The following is a 25,461-nucleotide window of genomic DNA, read 5'->3' on the forward strand; positions in this document are numbered from 1 at the left end:
GTTTTTATCATGAGAAACAGTTTTTGTCTCACATGTAAGTGACAGATTGTTCATTTGTGTTTTTAATTTAATTTGCATGTTGAAAGTATTTGTGAAGTGAGTGTGTGTGAAGCAGTGGGAGTTCTGTTCCTCGTGGTTTTCAGTCATTGGTCAGTGGGTTATGTGACTGTGGAGTGAACGGGGATCTCCACCTGATGGAAACACTGGGTGGAAGGTTACAGCTGCATGTTGGTGGAGAGAGGGAGGGGGTGGGAGAGTGGTGGGGGAGATCCCACTTCCCATCCCAATTTGGATCTGCCCCCCGCCCCCCTCCTTCCTCTGGGTATCCCCTCACTCTGACTCACAGACTTGTTTGCCAGTCCCAGTCCAAGACATTCGCTGCCACAGTGTTGCTCCAGACACTCCAAGCTTCTCAGTTCACTTAGTGATGACACACTGCGCGGCCGAGGCCAAGCCGGCGTGCGTGCGCGCCATAACCGGCCTGGTCAGAGCGCTGAGGAGTCGACTGAAGGCGCTCAGACGTCTTCTGCTGCACGCCGGGACGGACGGCAGCCGCCAGCGGCCGGTCCAGACCTTTGATGGTGGCCGCTGGGAGCCGCCCGAGCTGTTAAACGGGAAAAATGGGGGGACGGTTTTTGACTGTTGTGGACCAGCACACTCCACTATGGCTGTGAGTAGTCCTGAGTGGGTGAGTTGGGCTGCTCAGGTCACCTCCAGGTAGTTTTTCCATGTGTGTGCAGCTAATTGGTCTCTACAGGTGAAACAATGACAGATTAACATTCATTAGATGTAAACAATATGCATGTATCTTTGTTGACTTAAAGAAATACTTATAACAGTATTTACTGCTTTCATGGCACTTAGAATATACAACATAATGAAGTAAATACAGTTTGAGTTTCAGGCCCAGTGTGCTGACATTTGGTTAAAACTTTTTCTGAGTTTTGCTGTTGGAGCTGTTTGGATATTTGATGGTAATTTCTGCTTCATCAGAGCTGTTAAAACAGTCCTGTCACTGTGAGTTTGGATAAATGTGAGTGGAGATTCAGCTGGTGTGAACGGTGGTACACACTGATGACTTTTTCATGTTGGGATGAGCAGTTCTGGCATCACGTCAGGAAATAACAAAAAGGATCTCCAACTTCATCACGTTACTGAACTGTCCGAGTTGGATCTCAGCTCGGCTGATGGTACAAGTGTTTATGTTTGCGAGATCAGATGATGGTGTTGTGATATTTCAGAAACCAGATGGCACACAGACAGAAATATGCCTTTTTTTTATCATGAATTGTTTGATGTTTATTCTGAAAAACCACAGATTTGATCATTTTGAATATCTGCATATGAGTCATAGAAAAAGTGAAGCAAATGTTATCGAAAGTGACAACACATTAATGTATTTATGATACAGATCAGCTACTTACAAACGTGTCTGTGTGTGTGTGTGTGTGTGTGTGTGTGTGTGTGTGTGTGTGTGTGTGTGTGTGGGCGGGCAGTGAGAGGAGTTGGGGGACTCATGTTACGACTTCACTCATCTTCTCTAACGCTGACGTGTCCTAAGATATCCACCATTGAACAGAGTCTGCTGCACTGGAATGCAGGTTCGGATCGTATCACGGTTTTCAGTCACGAGTCGGATAGTTTTTCAGAACAGAAAATTAAAAAAAATAATAAAGTTGTAAAAGGTTACAGGGTTAAAAGAATTTCAATACACATCACTGGGGCTCTGATGTAGCCGCCTCTCTTCATCTAAAATAGGAAAATAAATAAATAATAGCAATAAATTAATAATTTAAATAAATTAGTGAATAATAAAATAATATTTTTATACAGTCAATCACCATTGTGTAATCTTGCTCTGTGTAACTGGTTATATGTCATGAGTAATAGCTAATCAACACTGAAGACAGAGAAATGGTTCGTGTCCACAGGACACCCAGTGGACCGAAAGAGACGGAGCTGCTCCGGTGAGCCTGCTGAGCTGTGTGTCGATGGAAATGCAGCAGATATCACCAAACTTACATTAAATATCAGAATCTTAAGATCAGTTTATATGATGACAGGCATGCTCTGTTTCTAGCCACACAAATCTGGTCTACCAGCTCAGCACCAGTTTAACCAGTCTGAGCAAGCTGGTCCGCCTTGTAAATCCAGTAAGACCAGTTTATGACCAGCTAAAGTTTGAGGCTGGTTCTAGCTGGATTTTTCAGCAGGAAATGTCAGCACCGCAGTCTGCACAATGATTGGACAGTAATTTAACGCAAGGTTTCTTGTGTGTATTTTTAAATTTCTTTTTAAACAGATGTTAAAATTTTGGATAAATTAGCACAATATGTGTTGAAATGAACACATCAACAGTCACACATCCTTTGTGCGAGTGCAGTTACACGACCAAAAATGTCCAAAGTCACAGCATCAGTGGAGGCGAAAGCAACAGTGTTTAAATCAGTCGCTCTGAATCATTTCACGTCAGAGTAAAACACTGAATGCATCTGTTGTGTCCTCTCACTGACAGTCTGCATTCAGATTACGGGAATCATTACTTTAAAAAATAGCAGTAAAACTGTGTGTCACACCATGATGGTTTAATTTTGGCAGTTGATTCATAGTTCACATGTGGGCTGAACAGAAGTTGGGGAGGATCTGCATCCATTTGATGATATTCCTGACCAGTTACCATTAGAGCTGGATATCAGTACAGATGTTTACATTATTAATTGACCCCCAAAACAGTGACATTAATCGTGTGCTTTTTTATTAAACATGACCTGACTAACACACTAAAATTAGCAAAACCTTGCGCCACGAGATCTCACGCCACAGGCTGGTCATGTGAGCCTAACATGGTTTAAACCGCAGGCTGTACCACACATCCACGGGAAAAAAGACAGATATTAAAAGAACTATTCTGAATCGATATCAGACCATGCAACCCAGCCAGTTACCATAATCAAACACCTCCTTTTAAGTTAACTATTATTTCTGTGGCTAAATTCGCTTCAGATTCTCCATAAATTCTTCAGAATAAGAAAATCTCCCTGCAGCCGGACACACAGACCGACTTGTGTTGACGTCCCCGCCTTGCCAGAGGTTAAAAACGTGTGGGAAGTTCAGATTAATCTGATACGATGGCTGTAATGTGTCCGTTGGGGAGGTCTGCTGCTGTGTGCAGAACGGTTTAACAACATCATACTGATTCACTCCGCTCATGAGACCTTTTAATCAGATCTGATGGTGGACGGATGATGTGAAGTGTTGCAGGGCTGCTGTGCTGCGTCCTCTCCAGCTGTGATACTGATGACTGTAACTCAGCTTGTCAGTAAAGATAACAGGGTGAAAGGCTGCAATGTATTTTCCGATATGGAGAATTTAATTTCAGAGAAAAAGTGACTGAAAGTACAGCTGTGACTGAGATAAATCTAATTGTCCTGACTCACCTGATGTTATCGCTACAGATCACACTTTATTGTGAAAAACAGACAAATAAAGAAAATCAGACATAAACTTTCAAGCTGTCTCATTAGTTTCAGATATCTTAATGAAGTAAATGAGCTATTTTTTACTCAGTTAATTAAGACGAGCAGTTTACCTGGTTTGTTCAGCATCTGAACCTGAGAAGGGCAACTTTATCTGAAAGTTAGAAGAATAATAATTTTACTTTGAGCTCCACCAATGTTACACATGAAGATCAGTTAACTCATCACGTAGAGTGAAAATGGTTTTATAATGTCTTCTGTGGTCTTCAACAGAGTTTTCTCACGACAGGTGCTGTTGAGTTGCATTGTGGGAAGTGTAGGATCCAGCATTTCTGGACTATGACCCATACTAAGGACTAAAAGCAAAGATATGTTGGTGTCTGCTGCATCTGCAAGTCCCCGAGTCACGTCAAGTCAAATTTTATTTGTATATTATATATGTATTATTATTTGTATTGCCCAGTATCACAAATCACAGTTCGCCTCAGGATGCTTTAATGCAAAAGTAATCAAACCTCCCATTTTCTAAAATTGGAGAATTTGATGCTTTTGTTTTATGTTATTGCAGACTGAATTTATGTGGCTTGTGACAACAGTCAAGAAAATTAATCATAAAAAATAAATAAATAGTTGACAGAAGTTCACCTCAAAGGTTTATTAGTAACTGTTCTGAAGCTTTTGATCATGTCACTTGATATAAATCAGTGGATCAAGTTGTGATTGAAGTCATGAAAAGGACTTCAAGGACTTTTAAAGAATTTAGCCTTAAGTTTTATTCTTGAAATTTGAAACTGCCAATATGGGGAAGAGGTTCTCAAAGTGCTCTGAATAAAAAAGTAAATTTGAGCCTTTCCAAGACAAATTACATCTGCCAGTGATACTGATATGATATGATGAAAAGCTCCAGAGCTGCTGTTAAACAGAAGAATGAGGCATCAGCCACATGGTTACAAGTAACAGTTACTCTCAGTTATCAATTAATCTGCCAATTATAGTCACTATTCATCATTTACTGGATAAGATGTCAAAGATTGTGAGAAATGTTTATCACAATGTCCCAGAGCCCTGAGTGGCATCTTTAAATGGTCTTTTCTTCTCCAAATAAACACTTCAAAACTCAAAGACTCTCACATTTAAGAAGCTAAACCCAGCAAATGTTTGACATTTCTGCTCGAAAAATGACTGAAATGATAATAATAATTTTCAAAACAGCTGGCAATGAGTTTTCTTTGATTGGCTAATTGCTGCAGCTCCAATCAACTGCTGTTTCTAATATCAAGAAGATCAATTAATTTATTCTTTAAACACAAAGTGACCAAAGACCAGGTTTTCTGTTCACTGAGGCTCACAACAAGGATTCAACATGACAACATTTTTTTTGCTGAAAAGTAGAATAACAGCTTAAATTTAACACCAGTGACGCTGTTGTTAATTCCTATATGTGTGTGAGACAAAAATGTACTTTAATAATCAGCGGAAGAGTCGAGCTGGAAGCTGTGCATGTGTTTGTGTGTCTGTTTTCTTTGTGTGTGTGTGTGCAAATGAGATGGAAATAAACGATAACAGGGACAATAACAGGTTAGAGAGGCAGGTAAAGTGTGTGTGTGGGCGCATGCAGGTGTGTGTATGTATATTGTTTTGCGTTCATGCGTGTGTGTGTGTGTGTGTTCAGAGCACAGGTGCAGGGTTTGCAGTTTTAATCCTGTGATTAAGAGGTGCTACATGAGCATCCTGTCGCTGCGGCTCTGATCCTCCATCTGTGTTCTGACTCACACACACACACACACACACACACACACACACACACGAAATGTCAACATTCTTAAACTTAGTTTCTCAAACATTTTACATCTATTTTCACAGCAGAGTCCAAACGCCGTTGTTGTTCGTTTATCGGCTGTTTGCGGTGCTCAGCGTCGAGCTGCATTCGCCTGCGATCCGCTCAGTCTTGACGGGGGCTCTCATTTACATACGGCAGCGTGATGTTTCTCACTTGGCGGTGATGACATGCAGCGTAAATCTCATATTTGTGTGTGTGTGTGTGGCTCAGAGTAGGGCTGGTATAATACCTGGTTTTCAGTTCAAATGCCAAAGTGAAATATGAACATGATTTTCTACAAAACCCTCAAATGTGAATTTGTTTGGACACAAAGTGTACAAGAACCGTTTCTCAACAAAACTGAGTCTAAAATTGTCTCTGTTGATCTGATCAAGGACTTATTAAAGGTTAACTTCTGTGTTTTTCAATCTGCATGCTGTTTTCCCATGTTTTTGTGTCTAAGTGACTCATGAGGACAACAGTTTTTGACACTGGTCCAGTGTTGAGTGAGACTGCTGCAGCCGGCAGAAGCAGAACTGAGCTATGACACACAAAAACATCATATTGCAAGTATTTTGCAATATTTGGATTCCATTCTGAGTCACGATTTTAGTGGGAATGATAATTTCTGCATTTCATTGACACTGAAAAAATTATAAAAATGATGATGTGGTTAATTTTTTGTTCATTTAAGTATTTTTTCTGCGCCAAACAAGCATTTTTCTGTACGCCTGGATATGATTTGTAGGCTTGGACATCTCCGGAGCATCGCAATGCTTCATTTCTAATGGTATCTTGTGACACATTTTTACCTTTAGTAAAAAATTGGAGCTCCTGTGATAATTAATCCTTGTGTGCAACCGTGCATCATCAAAGAATGTCCACTAATAGTGTCTGTTTTTTCCACTGACAGGCTCAGGTTGTTAGTGTGAGTGTCTGACAACATGATGGAAAGGATCCCTACAGAGAAAGATCCTTTTTTTCCTTTTTGTTTAACCAGAACCAGCTTCTAAATCTTTTTCGCCAAACTAACCATTTACATTTACATTCAAACTCGACACAAACTAAATGCAGTTCACCAAAAACCTCTTGGTTCGTCTTTCCACTGTTCCAACAAACACCAACACTGGTTTAGTTAAAGTAAATCCTTAATTCACAGAGTTAGATGTGAAAATATTCTGGCTGCGCTCGCCGTTTCTCTCTGCTGCTTCTCTGATGTCTGCAATCCCTCTTGTTCCTCTCATGATACACGTTCACATCTAACTCAGTGACTTAAGGGTCTATTAAGGGTCTGTTTCAACCAAACAACCAGAGTTGGTGATAGTTGGAACAGAGGGAAGAGAGTGTTTTGATAAAATTACTGTTTCTGTAAATTTAGTTTGGTGAGTTTGTTAACCATCTGTTTCTGGTTAAACAAACATCTCTGATCCTTTCCATCATGTTGTCAGACACTTAGAGCAACACTCTGAGCCTGTCAGTGGATAAATAAGCACTTTTAGTGGACATACTTTGACAGCACATGGATTATATTGTAGCTTAGCTTTGCTTCTGCCAGCTCCTGCAGTCTCAGTCAATATTGGATGAATTTATAAAAATGTTGCCTCCATTTGTCATTTAGACACAAAAAAAATGTGAAAGTTGAAAAATACCAAAGATACCCTTTAAACAACACTACATCTGACTAGGGCTGAATAACTAATTCAATTTTAACAAAATCACAATATGGTCGACTTCAGGATGTGCAGTATTAGAAGTTGTCCTGTTCAACACATCATTCTTTAGACTTCAGAAAACATCTTTGTTTTGTACAGATCCCTAAAAAAATCACATCAGAATTGCTATAATGTTATTTTCAATGAAAATGAGTATAATGATCTAAAAAGTATCCTTTCCTCTTAATATCGCAAAATATATTGCAATTTCAGTATCAGTCAAAATAATTGCAGTTAGAAGGTTCTTCAAAATCAGAAGTTTGGGCACATCTTCTCATTCCATGTTCAATCTTTGTTTCTATTATTTTCGTACATTGCAGATACTGAAGACATCAAAACTATGAGATATGGGATTATGTAGTGAGCAAAAAATGTCAAAACAAGTCAAAATATGTTTCATATTACTCGTATAAAAGCAAAAAGTCTCTCTGACGCTGTATTCTGCATTTGCAATCAAAGATTTATTATTGATCCACGGCCCTCTCCTATTCACCTGTTAACCTTCAAGTGTGCAAAAGTTTTTTGCTCTTCTAGCCACTTTTGTCTTTGATAAAAGCTTTGCACGCTGTTGGTATAATCTGAACCATTTCTTACAAAAGTAAAGAAAAAATACTGAATGAGATGTATATCCAAACTTTTGAATAGTACTGTTTGTCACATAGAATTTCCTCTTTAAGTATGAAAAGTTGTCCATTATTATACAGCATACTCAAAGTACATTTCACTGAAGTAAAATATTGAAGGCTGGAGGACTTCTACACATACTGTAGTATTTTACATTGAGATATTAGTACTTTTACTTGAGTAAAGTATGTGAATACTTCCTCCACCACTGCACATGTGGCTGCAGCTCCTGCTCCATCAAGAGCTTTTCCCATGAGGAATAAGAAAGCTGGAGAAGGAGAGAGAGGTGTGAACCAGAGAGGAGAGGTGAGAATGGTTCAAATAAAGATAGAAAAAGCGAGGAAGTAGGAGGGAGGGAGGGAGGCGAGGATTTCTCTGAGGGAGAGAGAAAGTGGGAGAGAGAAGAAGAAGTGTCAGGGATGAGCAGAAGCCGGCTCCATCCTGAAGCCTGGCAGTCGATGCACATGAGCATGTTAGCGCCGCAGAGCCTCAGCCGCAGCCGGGACTACAGGACCCACAGTGCACTGGGACACCTGGCAGACAACAGGTCACCCACCTGGGAACTGCAGGTACGGAGGGAGGAGGGAGTGGAGCGATGGAAGGGGGGTGAAAGATGGAGGGAGAGAGAGAGGATGGACTGGACGGCGCGCAGCAGAGAGGATGATGGGAAACCAGGGAGAGGACGGTGACGGGAGGAAGCGCAGTCTGGATGTGTTTACCTGTTTATTACATCAATATCCTGAGTACACAAAGAAGAGCGAGCTGGAGCTGTAGACAGAGTTTGAAGGAGGGATGGTGTCACTGAACACACACACACTCTCTCTCACACACACACACACACACACACAGTATGGTGTCATTAGTCACTCAGCTACAGCGGGAAGCAGGTAACGGGGGTGGCTCCATGACAACTGTGCATCCGTGTGTGTGTGTGTGTGTCCCGTTTGAGTGTGTGTGTGTGTTGTAGTTTCCCACTGAGCGGATGACGAACATTCAGGAACTCTGCTCAACCTGTTCGTGTGATTCACTGAGATGTGAAGAAGAAGATTGGACGAAAGGAAAACACGTTCGTGCTGATATCATCTCTCTCTGATGTTGTTGTAGTTTACTTTTGGATTCACCTGCTCTCGTCTGCTGCATTACATACTGCGTTTCCCAGAATGCCTTTCAGGAAAAGTCCATAGAACATGTCTGACCTTGCCACATGCAGCTGTTCTTATTGGTTTTTGGTGTAGCAGGGAGAAACTGTTAGAGATAAAACTTACTCAGACCCCTGTCACCCCACCCTGTCTTACCTGCATTGCATTCTGGTCTTTTGAGGCTAAAAGTTGGTCTAGAGACTGCTTTGTTTCCGTCTGTGACAGCTTAATTTCAAACCGAGCATAGTTGCTAAGTCACCTCTTGTTTGTGGATTAAAAAGCACAAAGTATCAGTGATGTTTCCCTTCCTGAGTTGATCAAATCATGCTTTTGTATGTGGCCAAAACTATGTGGACACCACTGAATACATACTTTTCCTGGGCTGCACTTGCACCCAAAAAGACCAGAACTGTTTTGATCCTGGAACTACTTCTCAGGGAACTGAAATGTTCCTTCATCCCGTTGTTGTCTGTGTTTCCACTGTGGCCTAAAGACATGCAAAGATTAAGCAAATTTGTCTTCTGACAATGAAGCAACAGCTATTTTTACTTGTTATTGTCGCCGTACAATATCAGTTAGTCGTTCATCGTTGGTTCTGTAACTCCATGTTGATGTGCACAATGAACAAAGAAAAAAATCTGGTGTGTAGCTATGGGTTTTTAAAATTTGGAAAGTGCTACCTCCTGAGCAGGCGCTTTTTGGGAGAAAATACAGTTCCCCAGAACTTGATTTAGAACCTGGCCCCTGCAGTGGAAACATGACAGGGGCAGATTTAGTGATTTGGAGCACTGAGAAACTGAAAAACAACAGCTTCCAAAACTGAATAACTGGAACATTTTACCTCTCTGGGCTCCTTAAAACATGTTCATAATGTCCATTTGTCCACATACTTTTGACCATTTATTACTAGTATAGTGATTTAGAGGGGCAGTTAATGCTAAAATCAAATATGTTTACTTTCCTCATCCCTGTAGTGGTATTTATACATTTAGATTGCAGATGCATGCTTCCTTCTCTGTGGTGATATGGCTGGTGGGTTCAGTAGAAAGTAGTTCTGTCTGTCCATGAGTTATACCAGGTCATGATTTATAGAAAGAGACATTACTTTTAAGTTTTTCAAATGTTTTTTTGGCACTTTGAGCACCAGATAAGTGCCAAGTAGTCCCTCTGTATTAGAGATCGATGTATAACACTGCAGGTAAGAGGGAAAATATGCACATTTGAAGTAAGACGAACTGTCTCTTTAAGGTAGACAGATTCAGTGTCATTAGTTTTTCTCACCAAATGTATCCAGTACATACATGGTGTCACTCTTCCTGTTTCACTACCGTTTCCTGTGTCGAATCTGGTGCAAATGAAACAGTAAAAATGAGAGATGAGATCAGACTCTGTCTTTACATCAGCATGAACTTTCTAATGACTGAAGGTCAGTTTAACTGTCCACAGAGCAGAGAGGCAGAAGTTTAGATGCTTCCATTTTAATGTAATTTGAAAGGCAGCAGTCAGTAGTTTGTCACTGATTTGACAGGTTAACTGTAGGGTGGCCGGTATGTAGAAAATCTACTGTAGTGCCTGTAATCAAAAAACTATTTTCTCACTCACTGTGGGGACTTGTTGCCATCGTTGTCATTATTGTCATCAGTAGTTTTATTGGTGTTGATTCTTTGGTATTTGAATTTTGTAGTTTTATTGTTTCGTTTTCTTTTGCCTTGGATTTTTAATCACTTTAAATTTTATTGCGATATTGTTATTGTACATATCTAAAAAGTAGATAACAATACATTGGCTAATGATTCTATTTTACCCAGAGATTAAAATGTCTTCATCCCAAAAGGTTTCCTGTAGTCCGGCAGTCTAAACCGTGAATCAGAACCACAGACTGTATATCGAATAGGTTGAAATCCTATTTAATATACAGTTGTGTCCCCCTGCTCCTCCTCAGACTCGAGGAGGCTCAGGCAGGCTGCGGGAGCTCAAGATGAGCGTAACATCATAAAATAACATCCGATGAGGAGTCATTAACTGTATGATGTAAAGTTCAGCCTGTTATCCTGAAAACAAAAGCCGACTGCTATGAAAATACACACTCTGAAGTCAGTTCAGTGAGATTCTGTCTCACTCCCTGCCAAACTCCTTTAATATGTTGCTCAATTTAACTGTTATAAAGAAATCTACTCCTACAAGATTAGCAATGGTTTGTTACAGCTCATAATCAGACACTAACTTATTCTGCAAACATTCAGCATTAATTTAAACTCCAGTTAATGTGAAACTGTTCGAGAACAGAAATTTCAATGTTTGACACACTGCAGCTGTAGCATTGTTAAAATCTAAACTTTCTTTGATCTCTGATGACATATTGTGGACATTTCATGATAAATTAGTGGTGATGTCATAAAGATTTTGACACCGTTGTGTGTGTGTGTGTGTGTGTGTGTTACAGGATGACGTGCCCATCAAGGAGATCAGCATCACACATCACGTGAAGGAGGGATCAGAGAAGGCCGACCCACGACAGTTCGAGCTTCGCAAAGTCCTGGGACAAGGCTCCTTCGGCAAGGTGTGTGTGTGTGTGTGTGTGTGTGTGTGTGTGTGTGTGTGTGTGTGTGTGTGTGTGTGTGTGTGTGTGTGTTTTTATACCTGCTGTCAGTGCTTGTGTGTGAGTGGGCTTAAGTGTGTGTGTAAGAGTGGGTTTCATTTCCACTCAAATCCCCATAATGTTCCCCTTGTGCCAGTGTTTGAGAGCCCGTTGCCGTGGAGACGGCAGGCTGAGGGCCCTTCACGCTCCCGCTCAGTATCATCGTCTTTATGAATGAACAATTAGCCTCCCGCTTGAGCTGTGTGTGTGTGTGTTTATGTTAATCTACATAAGTATGACCTAGAAAACTGAGCGAACCCAAACAAACTTTTAAACACACACACACACACACTATACACCATACTCAGCATGGACACACACACACACACACACACTCTCTGATATTCTCGCACACATTAACACACACCACTGAGCAATCACACAGTACATTACACTGCTCACACTCATATATCACATGAATAAATACATCAGTGACTGACTTAATTGTTTATTGTGTGTGTGTGTGTGTGTTTTTGTTTGTGTGTGTGTGTGTGTTTGTTTGTGTGTGTGTGTAGGTGTTTCTGGTGAGGAAGATCACAGGGCCAGACGCCGGTCAGCTGTACGCCATGAAAGTCCTGAAGAAAGCTACACTGAAAGGTACGACGAGAGACAGAAACTCTTCACTGAACTTACTTTCCTTTTTTATGTTTTCCCTCCTTTCAGAGCCTGATTTATCCTCTTCTTCTGTGCCAAAGAGCTCCACTGTTGTCCAAAAACTATTAAAAACACAACGAGCCGCACTGTTGCACTGATGCACTGCCCCGCTGCACAAAATACTCACTAGAGCACTGTTTCCCAAACTTGTTTTCCCACCTTTTAAAAATTCACAGTAAGCCTTATCAATAAATCTTTTGGTCTCTTGGTCATTTTAACTGCCATTTCTGCATCACATCATAATATCTTGATGCGTGTTATTGAAAACATAATAATAAATTAGATTTAAATACATTTAGGCTGCAATAACAGGCCGTTTTATTGCTTTTATTTCCTTTCACCAGGAAAACACGACAGGATATTATAGCCTACTTCATAGACAAGGCAAAATAAATGCAAAATTAACAGACTGTTGTTTTTGTCTTCTCGTCAGTAAAACAATACTATACATAATAAATATTTTAAATCCTTTATAGAAGGATTTATTGTATACTGACTGTATTAGTTGATGTGCAAGATTTTTAGACATGTTGTTTAAGTTTAAGTCCATAAGTCCAAGTCAAGCGTGTTGAAGCGAGCTGAAAAGGCTTTACTACCCGCAGTGTCTGTCTTAATCATAAGTGAAAATCGAAATTAACCCATATGTATTGCTCGAAATCGAAATTTGGGCCATCAGGTATCGCCTGTGTGTCGCTGAGGTTAGAGGAGGAAGCAGCTGCCGCCATGACTGAGGTTGCAAATGTTATAATTAAAAAAGATCTATATCAAGACCTGTAGTAGAAGTAAAAGCAGCTATTAAGAGGTGAAATTTGTACAGAAATACATTTAAGACACCTTCTATTTCAAGGCAAACATTCATTCTGATTGAAGTCAGCTGAAGCTCTCTAATATATATATATATATATTTTTTTTTTAAATGAAGTCAAACAGAGAAACAGAGAAATTCATTCCCAACTCAAGTCAAACACCCTCTGGTGGTGGGAAAAAATACAGCTCGCTCCTTTATTTTGTGTGCTTCTTCCTCTCTTCTTTGGCTGAAGATTTGTTTATTACTTTCATCTTTTTCTTTTTTGTTTTTTAAATTTCTTGTTGCTGATTTTCTTCCCTGCTCCCTGTGAGTCAGTTACTCATCAGTTGCCATCTGGGAGTCTCTCCAGCCAAAATAGAAACCAAATAAGGGAGGCTGTTTTGTTTCGGCTTTTCTCTGAGTGCTTTATCTGGTGATTGATGTGTTTTCCACTCTGTGTGTGTGTGTGTGTGTGTGTGTGTGTGTGTGTGTGTGTGTGTATGTGTGTGTGTGTGTGTGTGTGTGTGTGTGTGTGTGTGTTTTCCAGTGCGTGACCGGGTCAGGACAAAGATGGAGAGAGACATCCTGGTGGAGGTCAATCATCCCTTCATCGTCAAACTGCACTACGGTGAGTCAGCCAATAACAGATGTCTGCGATGAGTCACCAACGCCGCGTCGGCCAATCAGAGCTCGGTGCTCCTCTTTTAGAGAGCGACAGACCTCGCAGTGGAAATGTTCAGCAAGCAGGGAACTTGTTAGATCATATCTCACTTCAGACTTTCTTTCCTTCCTCAGCGTTTCAGACGGAGGGGAAGCTCTACCTGATCCTGGACTTCCTCAGAGGAGGAGACCTCTTCACTCGTCTCTCCAAGGAGGTAACTCCTCTTCATCACTGATTTTACTCCAGTTTATACACAAGCAGAGGCCTTATTTGCATTAAAAACATAGTGTTCAAAGACTCAGTGTCTGAGAGGCGAACTGGAGAATACACAGAAGTCACAGAATAACAAAAACAAACTGACCGATCAAGGCGGCAGTAGACCAGCAAGTCCTCGTGTTCTGTGAGGTAAAATTACTGTTTCTGACAAGGGAGTTTGGTGCCTTTAGAAAGAGTGATATTTGACTTATAAAATGGTGGTTTCCAGTCAGAAAAGTCTGTCTGACAGCAAGGTTAAGAGGTGAAATTCTAAATATATCATACACTTAAATCGTACCTCCAAACTGAAGGTGTGTCGACCTCCATCCACTGTAGGCAAAACGCTGACTATGGATCATACAACCGCACTTCAGATAATCTGAATTATCCCTTTAAAATGTCACCATCCGACTATCATGACTAACAGGGAAATTAATGAAGTGTGTACTGAAGTAATACAGTTTTTAAAAGGTAGGTTTGATGTTACACAGCTGAACATCAGAAAACATTACAGTATCTTACATATTTTAGATTTAAATGTGTCACATGTGTGTGTGTGTGTGTGTGTGTGTGTGTGTGTTTGTGTTGTAGGTAATGTTCACAGAGGAGGACGTGAAGTTTTACCTGGCAGAGCTCGCACTGGCCCTCGATCACCTTCATGGCCTGGGCATCATTTACAGAGACCTCAAGCCAGAGAAGTATGCACGCACGCACACACACACACAAACACACACACATGCACACACACACATACACACGAGTCATTCTGCGTTATTAATGTTTGCATGCAGACATTTCCTTCAGAATTAAAAAAAAAAAAGAATAATTTCTGTTATTTCAGCATCCTGCTTGATGAGGACGGACACATCAAGCTGACCGGTGCGTAATATTACACCTGTTCTGTGTGTGTGTGTGTGTGTGTGTGTGTGTGTGTGTGTGTGTGTGTGTGTGTGTGTGTGTGTTGCTCTTATCAAGCTGCTGTAAAGTCTGATAACTCTTTTATGACTGATTTCCATGTTCGTGTGTGTGTGTTCAGACTTTGGCCTCAGTAAAGAGTCCATAGACCACGAGAACAAGGCCTACTCTTTCTGTGGGACGGTGGAGTACATGGCTCCCGAGGTGGTGAACAGACGGGGACACACGCACAGCGCCGACTGGTGGTCGTACGGCGTGCTCATGGTGAAAGTCTGCTGCTTGTTATCTGGTCGCACTGCTGGTTAACAGGATGCAGGGAGGGAAAGTTGTCAAGTCGCTCTCTGCTGTGTTGGCAGCTGACGCCTCTACTTCAGTTTACTGATAAATTAAATCTCAAATAATCACAGTAGAGCAGTGATGCTGTGCTGATGAAGGGTCTGGAGTCTGTAACGCCATTAAAAAACAAATTTCGTCCTTCGGATGAGACATTAAACTGCGGTCCTGACACACTGTGGTCATTAAAAATCTACAGCACTTACTGCGAAGAGTAGGGGGTTCCCTGGTGTCCTGGCAAAATTCCCGACCTGGCTTCCTCCATCTGGCCACCTAATCATTCCACAGTGTAATTGGCTCAGTGTTTCCCTCCATGTCCACCTCAAGCTGAGGTGATTGCCAAGTCCCACTGTCCACCCTCACTGACTCAGAGTTTGAGGCACGTTCCTGGTGAGTCTGCGAGGTTTTAGGACTGTCAGACTTCTTGAGCCCTAATGTTTAATCAAAATCACAATATGGCTTTCTGAAATTTTCAAATCACGTGAGGTGCAATATTTGTTAAACCAGTGTGTGTCAAAAAATGTCAATTTAAATTAATAAATGTGAGGAGGAAATGTCCTGTCCTATAAATCAGATTCTACAGGCATTAAAAAAAATCTTCATTTGCTACAGATTCCTGCAAATAAAATCATGTTATGTTACGTTATGTGTCATGACCCACCTTACTCTGTCTCTGATTGGCTTTTACTTGTTGCCAGTGCCTCTTGGTTGGGTTTAGACATGAGGAGTGATTAATTAGGATTAGTGTAAGAATATCAGGTTAAGCCAATCAGAGGCAAATGTGGTACCTTGCAAAGGAGGAGGTGCTCACCGACTGATTTGAACAAATTTGTGAAGAAAATTTGAGAGAAGATGTTTGAGATCTTTAACTTCAACATGTGAAAAATGGGAGCAAAAACAAAAGTGTTGTGTTTATGTTTTTGTTTGTGTGAGTATACATACGGTAGCAAGAAAATAATATATATGATGAAATATTAGATTCAGTTTTTTGAATGTAAGTTTCAGAGTTTTGGTTCTTAAAGGTCCAGTCCGTAATATTTATGGGGTTTTATTGTCAGAATGTGGCAGAAATTAAATATAATATTTAGAAGTATGTTTTCATTAGTGTTTAATCACCTGAAATTAAGAAGCATGTTTTTATTTCCTTTTTAGCCCTTTATATCTGCAGAGGGTTCGAGCCGTGTTGAACCACCATATTTCTACAGCAGCCCAGAGCAGACAAACAGAACACTGGCTCTAGGCACAGCATTTCACATTATGCACATGTTGCACGGCCACCGTAGGTTCTCTTGTTTGCACCGCATCTGCATCTGCAAGCTCACAACTAGATGCCACTAAATCCTGCACAGTGGTCCTTTAAATAATATTCAATTCAAATGTTTGTGACATTAAATTTTTAAAAACGAAACTTAAATATAAAACTGTTAAACGATTAGGGATGCCCAGTTTGATCCGCTGATGATCGTTAGATTCTGATGAAAAACAACCTTGACGTCTCAGCCAGTTGAGGAAACTGGCAGCACACACAGCGGTTCATTTTGGCCTTAGATGTGTCAGATTTTATACAGCTGAACTCCTGCTGAGTTTCACTGCGGTTTCCTTTTTCATACTTTGCCTTTTGTGTTTCTGGTTCTTCTGTGTTGTGGATGTCACTACCCTGACGATGATGTTGCCTGTTGTATACCATATGTTCTAGAAAAATAAGATTTAATGATATAAAAGTGTCAAATAAAGAATAACACAAATGTGCTGCAGTTTATATAAGAACTGTGCTTTGTTCTGATGTAAAATACAACAAGAAATACATTTACCCTCACGCTCATCATGTCATGTTCTCTCTCTCTCTCTCTTGCAGTTTGAGATGCTGACGGGAACGCTGCCGTTTCAAGGCAAAGACCGGAAAGAGACGATGACCATGATCCTCAAGTAAGACACTTTATACTGTCAGTGCACTCCTATCCAATCACCACCTAACAGCTTTCATTACAGCCTGCTGTACATCCGAGAGGAGACAGACAGAGAGAGAGACTCTCCTCCTCCCTCCCTGCAGCCCAGGGGACAGTGAAGGATTTATTTTAGAGGAGATAAAGTGCAGCACTCAGGACGAAGAGGAGGATGAGGAGGAGAGATAAAAGAAATGGACTCAAGTGTTTTGATAGCAATTTCTAACAGCGAGGGAGGAGACAGTGGAAGAAGTTTAGGTCGGAGGAGGAGGAGAAGCGAGGGATGAGAGGTGAAAGACAGAATGATGTTGGTGGAAAAAAAAAAAATTCACAGGAAATATTAACCCGTCCTGCTTCCTCTGTGGGCTCGCTTTCACTCTCAGCGTCTGTCAGGAGAAAAATGCTGAGCCGACTCTCTGCAGACTGCTGAGTGTGTTTCCTGTGTGTGTGTGTGTGTGTGTGTGTGTGTGTGTGTGTGTGTAGCATACTGTCGTCTAGTCTTTCAGATACTTTCAGTTTGGATATACAATATGGACAGTTGATAACACTGCAGTTATTCTGTCCGTCTGCTTCATAAAACCTCTGCTTTTACTTTGTTATCAACACTCTGTGTCTTTTGTGTTTTGCGCAGGGCCAAGCTGGGGATGCCACAGTTTTTGAGTTCAGAAGCTCAGAGTCTCCTCAGGAACCTTTTCAAACGCAACCCTGCCAACAGATTAGGTAAAACTTTCAGAACAAACAGTAAAAAAAACACCTGAAACACCCAGAGCAGCAAATACTTCATGTCCAGATAAGCTGTGATGTGAAATGTCCACACAGACCGAAGCTGTCCAGACGTTGTTACAGTCCTGGAATGTATAATAAGTTCAATTTGAGGAGATTGTTCACACCCAAATCAAAAATGCATGTTTTTCCCCTGGCCTGTAGTGCTGTTCATCCATCCAGATAGTTTTGGTGTGAGCTGCAGACATGTCTCCGATATAATGGGACTAAATGTCTCTCAGCTTACTTAGAGCACCAAAAAATACATTTCAAAAACTCAAAATCAGTGTCTTTTTCCTGAAATCATGACCTGGTTTGTAAAGATAATCCACAGACCTTGTTGTGAGCAGTTTCATGTACAAACTAGTTTCTCTCTAAGAAGTAGTTCTGGTAGATTCGACTGCAGCCCCTTTATTTGTTTCCCAAGTTGCTCCCAAATTCTAAAACTTTGAGGGGAAGCCTAGAGAAAATGATTCCCATTTGTGGATTAATGCGCGACTGAAAATAGTCCCCAACAAATGCACTGTATTCTCCACTAAAAGCTATAGTGAGCAGCTGTTTTAAGAAATTACTGACACTTTTTAAATGATGAAACTGTACGTTTGTGAGGTGTTATAAAAGATGACAGAATCTGTGATGTTGTGTTTACAGTGTCACGTTGCCTCCTACTGGTCTGTCCTGTGTAACACTGGACTGACAGCTGATGTTGTGTTTGTTTGTAGGAGCTGGACCAGACGGTGTGGAGGAGATCAAGAGGCATCAGTTCTTCAACACCATCGACTGGAATGTCAGTGTGAACAAAATATTAACATCGCTTTAATGATTTTTGTCTTTGCCCGCGTGCCTCTGGCAGAGTTTTCTAACACTTCCTCTTCTCTTTAGAAACTCTTCCGCAGAGAGATCCACCCTCCCTTCAAACCAGCTGCAGGACGACCTGATGACACTTTCTATTTTGATCCGGAGTTCACAGCGAAAACACCCAGAGGTACCGGCTGTCACTCCATCTCACCTCCTCCTCCTCCTCCTCCTCCTCCTCCTGTTCACACAGCACCCTGCTGAACTACTTTCTGAATAAAAAATCTGATTTTGCTGAGCTGAACAGCCGTTTCTGTTTGTGTCTCAGACTCTCCGGGGGTTCCTCCCAGTGCCAACGCCCATCAGCTGTTCAGAGGATTCAGTTTTGTGGCCATAACAGAAGAGGACACGCAACCAATACCCAATACTATTGTTCAGGTACACACACTTACATACTGTCATTTAACACGACTCGGAGGCAAAAATAATAAAGAGTGAAACCTCAAGTTAGCTGCAGAAATCCTCCTCGGAGATCCTGGGTGAGATCCGTCCCTGACGTTCGGAGACTTTTTGGTGAAGCCTCCTTTCGTAAACAGATCGGAGGGAGTGCCCGTCATTTTAGTCGCAGTCTCAACTATTTTCTCTGATGCACGCATTTACAAGAGAAAAGGCCTCAAGGACAAAGAGACTAAGTGGTCTGACGGTGAATGTATGTCTGGTAAACTTCCTCTCCTGGCGGAGCCGTGTCACAGTCAGCGCTGGAGAGCCATAAAAGGTGGTGTCTGCTCGCTCTGCAAAGCCTTCACGCTGACGGGCATTATGGGTCGGGAAAAAGGAGAGCCGTTAGGGCCAGATGCAAATGTGTCGAGTTGAAGTATTTTACAGTCGCTAACATCGTTTCTTCCTAATCTGATGCCATATTTTCAAAACCCTCAACACAATCAAATTAAATAAATTTTCTTTACATCCTGCTTCATTCGGTGGTAAAAAAGTGACTTAACTTTCTTTTGTTTTAATGAAAATCTTGTTCAAATTGTTATTTTGAAAGACAAGAAACACCCAATAAATCCAGATTATATTACTGATGATGTGTCTCAGGTAACCAACGACAGAGGGATGAAACAGTATATTGAATAATGCCATATCACAATGAAAAAAAGTTTCAATACATGCTTCTTTTTTATATGTATATATATATATAAAAAGACTGCTACTGACTGCTGCTTTGTTTTTGTTTTGCACGTCTGGCTATCTTTATTTGATTGTGTTACATTAAAGAAGAAAAGCAGAAGGACTTAAAATTAAAAGGATGTATTAATTTTATACAAACAAAAATACTGTGCACATCAAATTATTTGATAAAGAACATTTTTTTAAGTTTGTATTTTTTAATATCAGGATAAATACTGTGTTGTGGACGTTTATTGAGGTATTATTATCGTACCTGAAGTTATTTGTCTGGTTACATCAGCAGTTCTACCTTCAATAAAGAGCAGAGCGATGCATCCCAGACTGTGTTTGTCTCTTAATCAATAAGTAGTATTGGTAATATTTGTGTTGGCCTTTGTGTCTTTACGTGTAGCAGCTGCACAGAAGCACATCCCAGTTCTCAGACACCTACGAGATCAAAGAGGACATCGGTGTCGGGTCCTACTCCATCTGTAAGCGCTGCCTACACAAAGGAACCGGCATGGAGTACGCAGTCAAGGTAAAAACACAACATCCACACAGTTCACAGGCAGCGACGTCTGCCTTCAGACTTCCTTCACTGAGAAAACCGTGTCTCTGTTACAGATCATCAACAAGGCCAAGAGAGACCCGACGGAGGAGGTGGAGATCCTGCTGAGATACGGACAACATCCCAACATCATCACCCTGAAGGATGTAAGTCACATTAAACGGATAGTTCAGATTATTTGAAGCGTGAGGTATTTATCTTTAGTCTGTGTATTAGTTACAGTAGAACGACACGTCCCCAGTTTGGAGAAGCAGCAGGAGAACCGGTGTGGGAAGCTAAGCAACGAACTTAGCTTAGTTTCCTGCACCGGTCCTCCTGCTGCTTCTCCAAACTGAGGCTGGGAGGTTTTACTTTAAGGAAAATGTAGGAAACACATGCAGCAGCTCTGAAATTCCAGTGGCCAATAAAATTAGGATTCTCATGCTTTTATTATGAAGCCTTTAAAGAAAAATCCTCTCTCGAAGCAGTTGTTTTACTTTGAATATCAACTTTAATTTTCTCACCTCTCCTTTGACCTGAATATCCGGTGAATTTATCTGCGTAGCTGGTGGACAAAACAATCATTTTCCTCCCTTGATGCTAATGGTTTCAGTTTTGTGTGACTCACTCTTAATTAGAGTTAAAAATACCGTCTTGCTGCCGGGTGAAAATGCCCTCACTTGAATCACTTCCAGGGACCAAAGACAATTATATCTGCATTCATGCTCTTTTGTTGAAAAAAAAAAGGGCTGACGGCTGTTAGAGATGATTCAGCTCTTTGTTTAAAGATTATAAATAAAGTGGTTGTTAGGTATGTTATATATGTAAAATATTAGTTTCAGTTTAGCTCTCTTATCTCCACATTGCATCTGTTTTGTTTTATTCTCTTTGCTGCTGTAAAACTTTCATTTCCCTGAATGAGATCAGATAATCTGTGTCTTCTACTTTTCAGGCTGAACATTCACAGCATCTTTAAATTAGTTTTTACTGTAACTGAGAAACTGAAAAACAATGTGTTGGATCCATAATCCTCACACTGCATGTTTTATTTACCAGATGAAGGTCTGAGGCTGTTAAATTGTTCTGAATGAGTGAACTGACTGAATAAATGAAGTCGCTGTGACAACTGAAGTGTTGTTTGTGTTCATTTTATGTGTTAGGTGTATGACGACGGCCGGTCGGTGTTCTTGGTGACGGAGCTGATGAAAGGAGGCGAGCTGCTGGACAAAATCCTCCGACAGAAGTTTTTCTCTGAGAGAGAAGCCAGCGCCGTCCTCTACACCATCACCAAGACGGTGGAGTACCTGCATGTCCAGGGGGTACGTTACTCTGAGGGCTGTCACGGTGTTACGATTGTTCAGAGGGAAATGTTTCTGTTCTCCATCATTCCTCCTTTATTAAGACTCGTTTTGACCTTAAATAGGATTTAGACCTATTTAATATGAATTATGGTTCCAGCGTCCTAGTTGGACTTCTGTACTCATTTATCCAGGAAATACAACTTCATTCAGGATTAGCAGACCTGTTGTTCGCTTTAAAGTGACAGTTTATCCTGAAATGTTAAAGTCTGTAAGTTTAAACACCTGACTTCTGGTTTCCTGTCGTGGTTGCAGGTGGTGCACAGAGACCTGAAGCCCAGTAACATCCTCTACGTGGACGAGAGCGGGAACGCCGAGTCCATCAGGATCTGCGACTTTGGTTTCGCCAAACAGCTGAGAGCAGAGAACGGCCTGCTGATGACGCCGTGCTACACCGCCAACTTCGTCGCACCGGAGGTACGACATCCAACACTGTCATCACACCGTCTCTCTTTATCTCTTGTCCCACTCTGAGATGTTGTGCATCAGTCTCTTGTTTTCTGTCACTGTTTCCATTTGTCAGAGTCTCATCTTGTGGGCAAATATGGCTGAAGAAACATGTTTAAATTCAGATTATATACAACACTACACAGCTGTAAAGTGTTAATGTATGTATGAAAGGTACAAACTACATCCTTCAGACGGTGTTGAAGCTCTTTATTAAAGCAGCATGAGACAAAAAAAGAACAAATGTTCATTAATATGAAGTGAAACAGTTTGTGCTCATGAAACAGATGTTTTCTGTGTTTCTGGCAGGTGTTGAAGAAGCAGGGTTATGACGCAGCCTGTGACATCTGGAGTCTGGGAGTCCTGCTCTACACAATGCTAACAGGGTGGGTGTTATTAACACACTTCAGTTTAAATCATCAGACGTTATCTGTCTGACAATGAATCTCACCTTCACATGCTGCTGCTGTAAAACCTCAGAGGTTAAAATAATCTCTCTCGTTAGAAATTTCAGCAAATATATAAACACATTCTCCGTCTCATCCCTCTCTTCTCCGTCCTTCATCCGTCTCCAGTTTCACTCCCTTCGCTAACGGTCCAGAGGACACGCCGGAGGAGATTTTGGCTCGTATCGGGAGCGGGAAGTTCTCGCTGAGTGGAGGATACTGGAACTCTGTCTCTGCCGAGGCTAAGGTTTGACACTTTATACACACACTGTGACAGACAAACAAAAAGGAGCATAAAACCGAAAATGGCTCTTCAAGTGTAGAGACTGATGCATTCGGTGTATTTGGAGCGGACAGTGAACATTTCTGCTTCTGCCTCATGTCTTAAACTGAGTTACCAGTAATCACATCTTCTGTCAGCTCGTCAGTAGTACTTGAGTCGATGGTGCTTTAAAACAGTAAAACTATATCAAAACATCTGTTTTAAAAACTCTCACACAGCTCAAGAAGTGTAATCAAGGTCTCATTTATCAAGTTGTGTGATCAGTGCAACCAAAAACCTGCTAATGAAATCATTTCTGATGGAAAACCCTGCAGGCAAACTAGTACTGAACACTTGTGGTTAAACACTCATGCATGTGGCTGAGAGCAGGAACCACTTGCGTGTGTGTAGTGAAGCTCCCACCACATTCAGTCACACAGCATTTATCACCCAGGTTACACAACAAATGTAAATAAACACTCATGTTGGATATAAAAAAATACATCTGCAAAGATATTAATCGAACTCCTACTGGGACAGAAATATTATATAAAGTTAAACCGTGTGAGACGTGATGCATAATTAACTTTGTAATATTCACATTGAACCAGCGCAGTGGTGTATTTTTATAAAACCAATTATTGAACTGTTTGCATAATTAATCACACTTAGGCAAGAGTTAGACTCCCACCACCTCGAGCTCCACGATGAGCTTCACCTCAAATTGCACACTGCAGTGAGACGATCAAAACCAGGCATGTATCAGCTGATGTGGCTCATAGATCTTCAATCTGGATCAGCTGCAAAAAGAAACATGATCAGACATGAAGTGAAGGACTAGTGGGTACAAAAGGTTTTGGAATTAATTTAGACATTTGACATTAATTTAGATTTGAAGTCTCTGTATGTTGTTTAACCCTGAGCTCACGTGTGACCTCTGACCTCATCAGGACCTGGTGTCCAAGATGCTGCACGTCGACCCTCACCGGCGGCTGACGGCAGGTCAGGTCCTCCGACACCCCTGGGTGACGCACAGAGACCAGCTGCCCAAATACACCCTCAACAGACAGGACGCGCCGCACCTGGTCAAGGTAACACACACACACACACAAACTGTTCCCCCGACCTCTCGGTCCGTCTGCGCCGACACTTACAAACACATGAATCAGACTCCTCCGATCGTTACGACACCGGTTGCCGTGGAAACGACACATTTGCATTTGCGTGGTGCTGACAGAGAGCCAGTTCACACCAGGGGACGAATCCTCCGTACAAATTAAAAATGATTTCATAATGAAAGCGTGCAGACGAGCGTGAAATGTTCAGAGCGCAGGAAGAATCACTTGTGCTGCAGATTTCTGTGTCAGCCAATAAAAAAAAAATCACCTCCAGCAACAAGTTCACACAGTTTGTGTGTCCTGAGTCTAAAGAAGTCAAATCCTGTCAGTTCAAATTTGAATGTCCAGATTTAGATTTAGGATAAATGTTTGAGCATCATAATAAAATAAGTTTGACACAATTAAAAATTGATGTACATTTTAATAGTAGCAGAAACTTTGTTAGTTTTTGTCGAGGTTGATTAAAGAAACCAGAAAATATTCATAGTTAAGAAGCTGAAATCAGAGAATCATGACAGGATGAGTTCAAACAAACGAAACAAGTTTTATAACAGTTGATTTAATTCAGGCTTTATTGGCATTAATGTCATATAAACAACATGAAGAAAACTCTTGATTGATAAAATCATGTGATGATTGATTAATCGATCAGTAGTTTCCACACTGACCTTCTCTCTGTGCCCCCCCCCCCCCCCCCCCCCCCTCCAGGGTGCGATGGCGGCCACCTACTCGGCCCTGAACAGGAACGTCCCCCCGGTCCTGGAGCCGGTGGGCTGCTCCACTCTGGCCCAGCGGAGGGGGATGAAGAAGATCACCTCCACCGCTCTGTGACCTTTAACCCCCCCAGCCCCACCCCGCCTCCCTCAACTCTGACCTCGAGCTGACCTCCACTGGACCCCCGCCCCCGCACATCCTCTCTCCGATCCGGTGGAACAGACTACTGATGGACCCAGGAACTGCTAACGCCAAAAAGGAACCCCGAGACCACCGCCGCCGCCCCGCCACCTGCCCGCCCTCTGTCCTGCACCTTAACGGACTCTTCTGATTGGATCTCGTGGCTGGTTACGTCTCAGCTTTAGCGTCACTGATCGACAGCCGGACTGAGTTGAAATGAAAACCTGTCGACTCCTTCCCGCCGCAGGGGCCGAGTCCTCCTGTGGCGTCTTTGCTTTGGACAATCAGCGCCGCCTCGCAGACCCGGAGACCGAGCGCGCGTCAGGAAAATAAAAGTACTGTATTTATTTACTTCAAACGGGGAAATCTGAACATAGGAACATGGTAATCTAATGTATGCATTTAAAGAGCTAGGATCATCGTTATTATACTGTCGTTATGGTTCTGCGTAGCTGTAGATCCTGTATTTAAACCTCAAGTAGCCTCTGAGATGACGGCGTCTACAGAAAAGGACAGAAGGTGTGAATCCGTGTCAGCAGCCGGCACATTAAGTTTGCTTTCGAGATTCACCTGCAGAACTACAAAAATCAAGACTTTGGAAATATAACAGAAGCATTTACTCACACGTGATGTTTTTGGGAAAAAGAAAAGTCTCTCAGGAGCTCGATTTGTACCTCACACTTCCAGTATTTTACCTTTCAGGTGC

At 41.6% G+C, this 25,461-nt stretch overlaps 1 protein-coding gene across 3 annotated transcripts; it reads left to right on the forward strand.

The window, feature by feature from the left end:
• Window positions 1-412: 412 nt before the first annotated feature.
• rps6ka3b (ribosomal protein S6 kinase A3b) lies at window positions 413-25,428 on the forward strand. 3 transcript variants are annotated; one of them, XM_084746975.1, is made up of 22 exons: window positions 413-670; window positions 6,636-6,638; window positions 11,214-11,330; window positions 11,924-12,005; window positions 13,397-13,477; window positions 13,645-13,724; window positions 14,357-14,463; window positions 14,607-14,644; window positions 14,802-14,944; window positions 16,869-16,939; window positions 17,588-17,676; window positions 18,441-18,505; window positions 18,601-18,703; window positions 18,842-18,951; window positions 20,096-20,221; window positions 20,308-20,397; window positions 21,391-21,549; window positions 21,844-22,005; window positions 22,345-22,421; window positions 22,611-22,728; window positions 23,694-23,834; window positions 24,570-25,428. In XM_084746975.1, the coding sequence occupies exons 1-22, from the start codon at window positions 428-430 to the stop codon at window positions 24,690-24,692; spliced, it is 2,328 nt and encodes a 775-aa protein (XP_084603101.1). In that variant the 5' UTR covers window positions 413-427; the 3' UTR covers window positions 24,693-25,428. The 3 variants fall into 3 exon arrangements, with proteins under 3 accessions (XP_084603101.1, XP_084603099.1, XP_084603100.1); XM_084746973.1 differs by lacking the exons at window positions 413-670; window positions 6,636-6,638; XM_084746974.1 differs by lacking the exons at window positions 413-670; window positions 6,636-6,638 and having other exon boundaries at window positions 20,099-20,221.
• The last annotated feature ends 33 nt before the right edge of the window (window positions 25,429-25,461 follow it).

Source organism: Lutjanus erythropterus, chromosome 21, assembly GCF_056507025.1.
Source record: "Lutjanus erythropterus isolate fLutEry1 chromosome 21, fLutEry1.hap2, whole genome shotgun sequence".
NCBI classification, from domain to species: domain Eukaryota; kingdom Metazoa; phylum Chordata; class Actinopteri; order Lutjaniformes; family Lutjanidae; genus Lutjanus; species Lutjanus erythropterus.

What these genes read in the sequence shown, in the direction of transcription:
- rps6ka3b (XM_084746975.1), top strand. Translation starts at nt 428, where the DNA reads ATGACACACTGCGCGGCCGAGGCCAAGCCGGCGTGCGTGCGCGCCATA. An exon ending in CATCGTCAAACTGCACTACG is followed by an intron (nt 13,478 to 13,644) that starts GTGAGTCAGCCA and finishes TTCCTTCCTCAG; the next exon opens with CGTTTCAGACGGAGGGGAAG. An exon ending in CCAACTTCGTCGCACCGGAG is followed by an intron (nt 22,006 to 22,344) that starts GTACGACATCCA and finishes TGTTTCTGGCAG; the next exon opens with GTGTTGAAGAAGCAGGGTTA.